The 12,588-nt window shown below is 27.5% G+C and overlaps 1 protein-coding gene across 2 annotated transcripts; it reads right to left on the bottom strand.

Annotated features, from left to right (window-relative positions):
- Positions 1-4,967: 4,967 nt before the first annotated feature.
- Positions 4,968-12,383, bottom strand: LOC112689591 (cytochrome P450 4C1-like). Of its 2 annotated transcripts, none has more exons than XM_025563371.1 (12): positions 12,089-12,383; positions 11,832-11,941; positions 11,501-11,591; positions 9,813-10,001; positions 8,641-8,710; positions 8,450-8,576; positions 8,275-8,362; positions 8,064-8,170; positions 7,925-7,993; positions 5,551-5,719; positions 5,296-5,481; positions 4,968-5,232 (listed from the first exon to the last, which is right to left on the bottom strand). In XM_025563371.1, the coding sequence occupies exons 1-12, from the start codon at positions 12,291-12,293 to the stop codon at positions 5,054-5,056; spliced, it is 1,590 nt and encodes a 529-aa protein (XP_025419156.1). In that variant the 5' UTR covers positions 12,294-12,383; the 3' UTR covers positions 4,968-5,053. The 2 variants fall into 2 exon arrangements, with proteins under 2 accessions (XP_025419156.1, XP_025419157.1); XM_025563372.1 differs by having other exon boundaries at positions 11,832-11,938.
- Between the last annotated feature and the right edge of the window lie 205 nt (positions 12,384-12,588).

The raw sequence follows: 12,588 nt of genomic DNA, 5'->3' as shown, positions 1-12,588 counted from the left end.
AAAAAAAATACCTACTAGGTACTTAAATTGATTAAGTACCTATATATTTTTACCTGCCGTTGCTGCAAGATATGGTTAACGTTTATTATTATATAGTCCACACTTTTTAATAGGTTTTTGTATTTGAACGTATAATTTTTTTTAATGCTCTTCTGATAGTTTATCATATTCCATTGCATTTGTTTGTGAATCACCAAACGATATATTATATACCATAGCCTTACAAAATGTGCTAGGCCGCATTATGCACACTTTACCGAAATTATAGGTGTTAGTCGGTTTTTTCTAACAATAAACCATTTATTATTGATACCTTGACCCCTTGTGTCAAACTCCATTTTTTTTTCGTTTCTGAAACATTAAGTGATTTTATAAACTCCATTTTCTTTTTTTTATTTCTGTGTCAAATAAAAAAGAAGACAAAGGCTGGGCTAAACCATATTATTCATCTGATCCATTAGAAGTCGCTTTTGCCTTGTATTTTCCGGAAGATTAAAAAAGTGATCGTCGGTGTTTTAAATTTTTTCTTTTGTCCGATGTGTATTTTAAAATTGTTTTTGCAATAATTCTTAGAAATATGCAATGGTTATTCATCAAAAAATGTACTTACCTATACCAGGAGATCAATTGAAGTCAGTGGTTAAAGTGGAGGGGGACGGAGTCCCCCTTCTTATTTAAGGTAAGTATATGCGTTCTCTTTAAGTTGCCAAAAGTCGGGGTAGACGCTTAATGGCATTGGTCACTAACAGTGTTTCTTCAGACACCTCTCCGGGAGGGCATAGCCCCCCCCCCCCGGATAAAATTTGAAGAATATTAAATAAATATCAAATGTTAGAAAAATAAAAATTGTATATCACAGTGAATAATCTATATCGTTAGATAAGAGTCAACACCGTGTCATCGTATTCTATTTATAAAATTATTTTCCCGGTGTAAATCAGTAAATAGATAATACTAGCTGTTGGGCAACGATAACTATAAATTATTGAACACCAAAAATAATATCAGATAAATATTTCAATAGTTTGTCAAAAGCATATCATTGAAGTGTATACGCATTTTTTTCTAAATTTTTTTTTTTTTTTTTTTAATTGCTGTAACTTGGTCAATTTTGGACTTAGAAAGTTGATTCAACTACCAAAATTCATTTAAAAAATAGGCAAAAAATAATTAGAATAATTAGTGGTTAAAGCAAGGGGTTACCAATAAAAAAAAAAGTTGACATGCGCATGCGCGTGACTAGTTAAGTAAAAAAAATTCAAAGACCATAAAAATATGTATTTTTTATGTCATAACAACTGCCAAAAAAACAGAATTCAAATAGCAGGTCTCTACGCAAAGATATTGAATGTTCTCGATTACCGTTTACACACTGTATAATAAAGTTTCAGATTATATTATAACCATAAAAAATTGTGCAATTAATTTATGCCCCCCCCCCCAATAAAAAAAATGTTTCACGGGTACGCCTTTGATGTCAATCGTCTTTTCCAGTTGAGCCTCCACTGCTAAAACACCAAAGCTGAAAGTCTGTTGTGTTATTGATAATCGTAATACATTCTTCACTTTCTTCAACGTCGAAAGTGGCGTAATTTGAAATTGGTTCTGGGGTGGGATTGGTATATAAGTTTAAACTATCATTCTAATGAGGCTATGCCCTCCCAGACCCTCCTTAACCTTTAAATCTCATATATCTCAATATTATATTAATTTATTATTATAAATTAAATGAGGCAAATGTTATAATGATGATTTTCATAGACAATTAAGTAAACAATTAAATTAAACTAAATATATTTTTCATAAATTATAATATATATTCAATTTTTTTTTTTTTTTTCGCTAAAATATTCAGTACGTCATCGGGGTTCAACTGAATGTCCCGATACACTGATAATATAGTAAGTCTATTCAAGCGTTCCTATTAAGTATTAAAGTTAGTATAAGTTCGTAATTATTATGTAATTTACAAAAGCAGTGATAATTACCTGACTCATTGTGTTTCTGAGGTAAGTTTTTACTCTTTTTAAAGTAGAAATATTGAAATATGAATAAATAAAAAAATGTCAGTTAAATTTTTTAATTAGCCAAGTATTATGAAAAAGTTTAAATTAATATATGGTATACATCTAACAAGTATCATAGTATAGGTTACTTACAAGATATTTATCTTCATCAGCCAAAGCATGTTTATGAATAAATAAATTTATATCATTTTGATGGTACTGTGCATTGCTACTTAAGCATTCAATCTTAAAATTTAAGAAGAATAAAGCATTTGTTTTAGTATATTAAGCGATCTTGTAAAGTATTCGAATACAAGTATTTGAATACTTGTATTTAAATACTTTTTGAAGTATTTATATGGTATTCTAAATACAATTTTTTTATGTATTTTTTAAGTATTTTGAATACTTTCTAATTATATTTTTACCAAAATTTAAATACTTGTATTAAAATACCATAAAGACCGTTTTATTAATTTTAATTTATTATTTTTACAAAAAAAATTTACATCAATAAAAATAACATTGTTTTCATTGAAAACTAATATTATGTTTTTGTATAGTAAAAGTAGGCAATAACAATGTTACCACACTAAATACCACATTAAATTTTATATAGTTTCTGAATTGGAATTTTTTTAAGAAAACTGATAATTAGGGAACGGATTTATATGTAATAAAAATAAATAAATATGTACATATGTATGCAAGTATAATTTATAAAATATGTACTAAAACCATCCAAATATGTAGGAAAAAAATTTAAAAAAAAAAAAATTATAATTATTAAATTATCAAAATGATTTGTTGCATTGAATTATTACAATATATTTTAAATTATCAAATATTAAATGTCGCCTATTAAATCTGAAAATATTTTTAAAACGGCTAAATGATCGTTCCACATCAACCTACATCGGTTGATTTAAGCATATTTGAAGGGCATAATATTAGAAGGCGATAATTCCAAATTTTTAGAAGGGTGTCTGCCACTAATTATGTCATTAATTGATTTAAAATCAATATGGCCTGAAATTTTTTCTGTAAAAACATGAATTTTCTTTTTTACTACTTCTCCTATTGGTCCGTTTACGAGTTTTCATTTTGCAATCGTTGATTCGACAATTTGCATACTTTCATTCAAGGACATATTTTTGTTTCTAATTTTGTAATTGTATGTGCATAAAAACTAAAATTCACTAAGATGAAAATTAAATTTGTTTTCAGTGTTTCATTTTGCATAATATTTTGAGCTTTTCTAATAGCGATAAAAGTTCTGGATCTAAATTTGAAATAATTTTTTGTATTTTTGTACGAAGAAGACGTATGAATGATGAAATAATAAAATATGTTTAAAAATATTTACAAATTAGTGAAATATGTAAAAATATGTAATTATACCAAAATATGTAAAAATATGTAAAATAAAAGTAGCATCATATTAATAGGAATGATTTAAATCATGAACATATCTTATCAAATTTTAAATATCTCGTTTTAATAAAAATATGTATTTACAAATAAATCCGTTCCCTACTGATAATCTAATACCTAATTTTAAAATAGTTCCATATTAATATATATATATATATATTTTTTTTTTTGGTTTAATTGGGCCTTTAAGACCATCCCGTCTCACAAACAAGTTTCCATCCTATTCTATCCAATGCTAGATTTCTCCAGTCGGAAACACCTCCTTACTGTTCAACATCCTTTTTTATAATATCTCCCCATCGCATTCTTGGTCTTCCCAGAGGACTTTTACCTATAGGATTTTGTTCAATCACTGCATGTAATAGTGGATTTTGGCTCCTCCTAGTATGGCCAGCGCATCGTATTCTTCTGTTTCTGGTGATTTCCAATATGTCCGAACATTTTTCTAAGTGACCATGTTTCCGAACCATACAATACAACCAGTCGTATTAAAGACGTATATAATTGTTTTTTTATTCTTCGCGATACTGCTCGTGAGTTTAGTACCTTAGTCAGTCCATAGTAACATTTATTCCCAGCTTGAATTCTTGCAGCTACCTCGCTTGTTATATTATTTTTTTTCAGTCAAAATAGAACCTAGGTATTTGAACTGTTTTAACATTTTAAATTCATAGTGATCTATTTTTATGGACTGGCAAATAGGTAGTCTCCGTCTACTCATAAGCATGTATTCCGTTTTTCCTTCGTTTACACAAAGTCCTACTTTTGATGCTGCTTTATACAATCTACTGAATTAAGTCTTCAACCTATCCTAATCCTGAGTTCCATATTAATAGTAAGTTAATATTACTTTTTATTTTATTTTTTTCATTAATATTTAATTAATATTAGTTGAAATATATTTGAATGCAGAATGGCGGATAACATCCCACGCGATCACAACGAGGAATGTGCTTATGCAATAAACTAAATAAATACAAACAAAATTATGGAGCACAGCCCTCGCTGCGTGTGACCACTCAAGCACAGTCACAGACGAAAACGAATTCACACGTGTCTGCAGCCAAAATACAACACAATTCAAAACCACGTTACTCACAATGACCACTGGTAGATATGCCTAAAACACCAAAAACTATTAAACAACTGCAACAAAATAGTTGCTAGAACGATAAATACCAAACGACCAAAACAGGAACAACAACACAAGACAACGTGGTTTTTACAAGAAATTGACTGCAGACGAAGATAACCGGAACTTGATGTGCACATTTAGAAGACACGACGAGCGCGGGACGGTTCCGACGACATCCACCACGAAAGCTATTGCCGCCAGACACCATAATGGAGATAAAATGCCTCAGTGTCACCACACTCTTTTCGGCTGTTGAAGCAGTTATAAATTAAGTCAATATAATTCTTAATATCACGTACGTATTGGAGTATATACTCAAAAAATATCAATCTTGTCGTTCAAATAAAAATATTAATATATTCACTCAATTTTTTAAATTGCTATAACCCTCATTTAAGGACTTAAATTTTAGTTTTATTGAAAATAGTAATAAATGAATATTAAATACTAAAATGTGCACGGTAGTTATCTAGGCTTTCTATTTTCGATTATTCCTTCTATCCCTCGATCTGATAGTTACTGGATATCCATGAACGCTTCTCATTAGTAGGTCTATTTCTAATTTAATGTCGCTTAATTTAATGTCAGTGTGCACACTGTAATTTCGCAAGAACGTAGAAACTAGGACTTTCATAGACAGCATAGCATATTTGGCACCTATGGTAAATTGGTTACGGTTTAAATTATAATATTATTCGTAATTAAATGTCATTGTGTTACCTAAACAATTCCTTGGACCACTACTAAAAGGTATAAAACTGTATTTATGACGTTTCATGACGTTTTCGAAATTGAAGTTATCCGGGTCGAAAGACCAAGGATTCGGGTACAATTCAGAAATATGATGTGTTCCAAGTGGACTTATAATACACGTTGTTCCTTTCGGTAGCACGTAGTTATTTGAAGCTAAAATAAGGTTTGTTTAATGTTTTATATTTAGAATAAACTGAAATTACGGTTTTTATATTAACTCACATATCTTAATGTCGTCTTGGAGTTCTCTAAGGAACAGTGGTCCCGGTGGGTATAATCGAAGGGTTTCTTTTATCACTTGTTCAAGATAATTTAGCTTAAATGTGTCTTCAAAGGTAATTAATTCATCATTTTCACCTAAAACTTCGTAAATTTCTTCGTAAACTTTATCCTAAAAGATTGTAAACAAAATAATCAGGACAAAATATTTTTATTATAAAATGTAATCTCCATTTGACAATGTATTTCCTAATCAAACGTAATGAAATGCATAAGTTATATACATATCATAGGGATGGGCATAAGCGTGTGCAGACATAACTGGCAGGGTAGTCAAACATAATACATTATCATTTAATATTAACAAAAAATTTGCATTTGTAACTTCATTTAACTTAAAAACTATATTTCTCCAGTAATCTTACATTTTTTTTAACGTTAACTAATGTTTCGAAGTGGTTGAAAATAGTATGTTTATTTATTATTGTGATCATATTGAATATTTTGGTGAGGGTGGGAAGTTTCACAGAATAGTCAAGTACCTACCCTGACTACCCCGTGTGCACGCTTATGGGGATGGGGAAATTTGTTTGAACATCGATATTCGATGTATCAATACCTACATCAATTTTTAAAATATCGTTGTGTTCGATGTATCGGCGAAAAACCATCGATGTTTAAGAACATCGAAGTTTAAAAACCTCAAAAAAATTTTTTTTCCTTCTAGAGCTGCCATCTTTTGCACACCTTATTATCTGTACAGTGTATAATTTTCTTGATTAAATAATAAATTTAAGAGTTAAAATACTGTTGTTTAACTTATATTTTTTAAAAACATTAAGTACTTATGATCGGGTCTCGTAAGTTCATGCATTTGCATGTTTTCTTTGCTATATTGGAAAATATGCTAATTGAGATAAAAATTCGTTTCATAACAATGGTAATAAAAATCTAAAGTTTAACAGAGCATGCTTTTGTATGTTTTGTGTGTATTGAAATATTTGGCATATAGTTGATTATTTTTGAGTTGTTAGCGCATATTATTTTATGTAAATTCAGCAAAATCATTTTTCATGAAGTCAAAAAAAATGAGATTTTAATGACATTAAATTTTATAAGTTAAAAGTAGTATCACGAAAACAATGTTATTGAGCACCACTACCACTCTCCTCCTATTGACGAGTACATTGCAATCTATCTATTTTCGTCACAACGTGTGTTCATTAATTTTAATTTTAATAAAATGTAACCGAAGAAAAATTATAAAATGGATAGTTCTTATTATTTTTAAAAAATCCTTAAACGTTTTTTTCGTGCATATTTAATGATTTTTAATGCATATTTGATTAAATGTTAGTGCATTATTGCATGCTTATTTATGCGTTTTTTATTACATGAACTTACGAGATCTGATTATAACTGTATAGTGTATTCTGTATAACGATATTTGTGTACTGCATAATAAAATAATACAAACAAAAAAAAATTTCGAACTTTTCGAACATTAACATCGATATATCGAACTAAAACATCGATGTTTTTGTCTATCCCTAACGTATCATGCTGCACTAAAAAAATTAGTATATATAGAAGTGGATAAAATACAACTGTTCGATCTCTGGGACTACATTGCATCCATCAGTATGAATACCATTTGTTGTAAGTATGGTAATAACTAGGGTTCGAGACTTATTGCGATTAATAGAAAATTAATAGAAGTTCTTAGCAGCAACTAAAAACTTTAACACTAAGCATTTTTCAAGATTAATATCAATTTCCAAATTTTTTTTATTAAATATGAGATGAGTAAGTATCTAAATTTATAAAATAGTTGTTTGAAATAAAAATAAAATATTTATTATGGTATAAATATATTATAGTTATATTTAATGGGATGGACCAATGTTCAGAAATTATATAAAATAACTGCATTCATAGTTTCAAGTGGGTCATAAAATAAAAAAGGTTTGAAACTTTTTGAACTATAAATGATTGAAATAAGCTTGCAATAATGCTGCCAAGAACGTTCCCGAAAGGCAGCGTTATCTGGTGGACCCAGTAGCAGAAGGTATGGCGGAAATGATGGTCCGTTTAAACATACATTAGAATAAAAAAGTACAAAATATGCAAATTCAACCTTTGTTTTTAACTTGGTCATTTTATAAAACAAAATGTTTAACTTTACTAGAATAATCAAAGATCACTAGAAAAAACATGCAAATGCAAAAGTCCCGAACCCTAGTCATATGTTATGATGATTGACTATAAAGTTGATTTACAAACATAATATTTATAAATATAATTAAAAACTAATTTTTTGTAGATGTACAATAAATAATATAATATAATTTATAAGATTTAGAAATATTGTTCTTACTTGGATATCTTGGTGGATAGCTAATAATAACAGACAAAAGCATAATGTAATGGCAGTGGTTTCAGTACCCTGTGAAAATAAATTAATGATTTTAATTCAATTTATTATTTTACTTTTACGTTTATTTAGAAATAATTACAGCAATCATCATAGTAACAACTTCATCCCTAAGATCTTCATCGGACAAATTTGCACCAGTTTCGTTCAATTGTAATAACTTGTCCAAAAAAACTTTTGGGTTATTTTCTATATAGTTAATAATAATAATAATAATAATCAAACATATAAAATAATTCAGTTAATATTAAATAAATACATTAGTACAATTTAGTAATATATTAATAACTCACTTTCGTTTCTATTGAAAGAATCGTCCGAAGCATCCGTTCTATTTATTATTTTCCTTTGAGCAATTTTTTCCTTCTTTTGTTTTATTATCTAAACATTTAAAATATAGTTTATTAAAGATTACTCAACACATCGGAAATATTACATTTAGCGTTTAATGCCTTATGGAAAACTTACCTGATTTGGCAATTTGTGTAAATCTTTGTAAATATTTTGCAAGCCTTTGCATTTTCGATAAATTGTGAATATGATATCTGGATAAAGCCATGGTTTGTATGTTCTCATAAAATCCAATTCTGATACTCTAAAAAAAAAAAAAAATAATAATAAAAATGTATCCTTGATATGATATACTATTGACTAATTACATTTTTATGGAGTTGGCGAATTCGGACTCTATATTTGACTGTGTATCGAGTTTATAACCCATCATAGTCTCTACAAACATAAAATATATATAATATAAATATTTAAATAAAACAAAATTTAAATCCTTGTACTTCATTATTATAATGTGCAGTAATCGAGAATATCACGTTTTAGACATTTATAAATTACTGCTTAATTCGGCAGAAAAAATTCAATTCATAACTAAGGGCAGAACTAACGGTACATGCATTTCGCTTTAAACAGGGTAATCCTCAAAGCAGATCACCTTTGTTAATGGGATAATTAATGAATTATTATTATTACGAGTATTATTAATAAATCTTGCTGTACTATCGTTTAATCCATGTGCATGAAATCATTTGAAGAGCTCTTATTTTTAAGTTGTGACTACTCGTACATGCTCGCCGACTGTCAACCATTTTATTTTTATTCACAAAAACACTATGGTCAGTGTGTTAACACCACAGATATATATATATTAATTTATATTTTTATATTTTTTCCCTATATATTCGTCCTTACATTTCCCTTGGTCACTCCAAGGTATATATTTAGAATTACAAGTTTGATAATGGCACAATTAATAATAATAAAAAGCTAGAATTTGAAAAATATTGAAGCAACTTATTATTATTATTGAAGTATACATATTGAGATTAGTAATTAAAATCATAGTGTTTAATTTCAATAATGTATAACTTAAATAACAGTAAAATATAATATCATTATTGACTGTAGAATAATCTGAGTAAGATATAAATTTATTTTAAGACTTAACCGATTAACATACAAAAACTTGTATTGCACATATTTGTATATTTTACCATTTTTATGCAGATTCAATGTTAAACAGATTTTTGCAATATAAAAGTTATTTAAGGAATATATGTTACTTTTATTGTTTTTTTGAAGTCAATTTCTTTCTAATGCTTAACATCTTTTTTTACATTTTTTATAGTTCTAAACCTTTTTCTCATTATAGGAGAAGACAAAAATTTAAAATAATATTATAGTTTTAGACTGATAGAGTTATTGGTGTCAAAAAAAAAAAATTTAATCTAAAACCTAATAAATCGAATAAAATTTCTATTTTTACTTAATTTTTTATTAATCGCAATAAGTCCCGAACCCTAGTTATTACCATACTTACGACAAATGGTATCAAGACTAGTGGATGCAATGTAGTCCCAGAGATTGAACGGTTGTGTTTTATCTACTTCTATACTAATTTTTTTTATGAGAATTTCGTTTTTTTCATGAAATACGGGAAATAAATGTTTCATAAGTTTATTGTTGAACACAGGAGCAATTATACGACGGTGCAATCGCCATTTATCAACTGTAATCATCAAAACAAATACTTTTATAATAATAATTTTAGTAATAGTTCTATGCCAGTGTACATAGGAAGGTGCTGGCACCAAACTTCTAAAATTTTACTCAGGCCAAATAAAAATACAATGGCCTCAAGCATCCCAGTGGCCACAAACCTATATTTTTACTTTGCATAAAAAAATAATTTGTGCTCTTAAATTACAAGTATTCAGCATGATTCATACTAATCTGACATGACCGACAGATGTGTTTTAATTTAGGTAATTAACATTTGAACGTTTTCGTTCCGTTTATACATATGCCAATCTATAGAGTCCTTCCGGTATTAGAAAATAATCGCTACATCAGAATATTGCAAAGTATAAACAATAGATTGGCCCCTCTGATCCCCGACCTCATTTTATCGGATTAAACCTAATTTTCGCATGCGTATAGAAGTAAAAACGCCTAATATTTTCTAAAATTAAACGTGCACAATAACCACTGCGTGGAATTACAATGATAAAACATAATTATAAAATACATTTTTTATCATGATTAACTTATTGTAATTTTTATTGTTTATTAATTAATTATTTTAACTAATATTAGTAAAATTTAAAGATTTACTGATACATCTTTTAAAAAATATGATGAGTTTCATGAATTTTTTGAAAGCTTAGAGAAATGTAATATAGTATGGATTTTGAAATTTCACCCCTAGAAAGGTTAAACAACAAAAAAATAAATTAAATTATTATACCGATCACACTCAATATCTTTTTGAAATATAAGCGTTTTACTATTAAATGATCAATTTTTAAACAATACAAATATTATAGCAGGCTTTATTATAGCTTCTAATTTCTATTGAAATTTATGATAATTAATTAATTTAAGTTATTTATGATTTAAGTGAATTTTATTTAGATAATATTGATCTTGGTTTCTTGAACGTTTGTCATTTTCCGGATATGATTTCCGGTAATCTTGAACGTTCTAAAAAATATAATAATATTTTAATTTATAACCGTAAAATGATAAACAAAAGTTCAAGAATCTATTTTAGGAGCCATTAGTTAATAATTTGTCAAATTCGATGAAAAAAAAATCCCCATTAAAAAAATCCTGTGTACGCCATACGCTATGTGTTCTAAGGCATACACGACTCAATAACTCACATATTTTTATCACTTTATTTATTATACTGATAATTAGAAAATTATAATCATATTATTCAATCTAGTACTCCAACTCTAAATAATTCAATCACATTTATACTTTTTCTAGTTCAAATATTGTTAGTAAATGTTTTTAATGATACCGAATCTCTTAAAATAATATCAAACTAATTCCACTTATTTTTTTTCTTTTCATTCCTCTTTTCCTCTATTGTATTAATTTGCATGTCAGTCATATGTGCCAACATTTCTTGTCCTATCTTAATATTTATGAATCATCTCAATCAGTTTTATGTTATATTTTACAAATTTGAGTTATCAAAGGTATACTAGGAATACTGACCGGGAGCAGAAAATAAACTTTCGCCGACGGTATTCTTAAAAAAACTGTAAAAATTGCCTTTTTCCAGGGATTTGGAATTATTTAACACTATCTAAATAAAAATAATAATCCAATTAGAAAAATATATATATTTTTTTATAATTTTTTTAATTTTTTTTGTCAAAGTTGAAAAACACTGCATTATAATTAGTTGTTCGAAGAATTGATGGATTAATGAAATTTAATTGACTTTTATGTTTTAAGTAATTAATACATTGTTAGTACAAAATTTAAATATTTCATTATATAATTTTCAACTTTTTATTGAGTACATTATAAAAGAATTTCTTACCTGCAAATCTTCTGGTTTGTAGATGATTACGGCGAATGATGTACCCAACCAAATTTTAATCAGTTCGGAATTGTATTTTTGAAAACATTTTAATAAATTTTCCATCACTTCTGAAAATTCAATCAGTGCAACGTTATTATATTATGAACTGTATATTGTTATATTGTAATTTATTATTATTATTATTATTATTATTGTTACTGTTGAATAACCTTTCGGGCTCTAGTATATAACGTCTATAATTATTTGTAACTTACGTTGAGGTGTTCCGAGGAACTCAAGCCCTGAGCCTATGATCGGGTATGATGGAGGTCCTTTTAGTTTAGCTGCTAATCTATTAACGTCCTTACGGTTCCATTTGTAGTAATACCACAATGCAATAACCAAAAAAATTGCTCCATACATCATAAACTCGAATTTTGACACTCGAAATCCATCCATTGATTCCATGGCTTTGTTCATTTCAAATATTATGTCTTTATATTAAATCTCGTAATGAATCAATATTTAAAACACTTTCAAAATACTAAATAGAAACAGTTAAATATTTTGTATAATAATATCACATGATGGGCAGTGATTAGAATTCTATAGCCGTTTTCTTTTTATAACAAAAAGTATGTTGCATGACCTCATTAAGGGTGTCAAAGGTCTTTGAATAGCATTAATAATTGTTTGTACTATTTGCATATATTATAAACAATTAAATATAATATTATAATGTAATTTGAAGGTTATTTATTATTTTATAAATTTA

The sequence above is a fragment of the Sipha flava genome, unplaced genomic scaffold (genome assembly GCF_003268045.1).
Source record: "Sipha flava isolate LNK unplaced genomic scaffold, YSA_version1 459_pilon_pilon, whole genome shotgun sequence".
Classification (NCBI taxonomy): Eukaryota; Metazoa; Arthropoda; class Insecta; order Hemiptera; family Aphididae; genus Sipha; species Sipha flava.
Note: the sequence above shows the minus strand (reverse complement) of the source record. Positions and strands in the feature narration are given on the sequence as shown.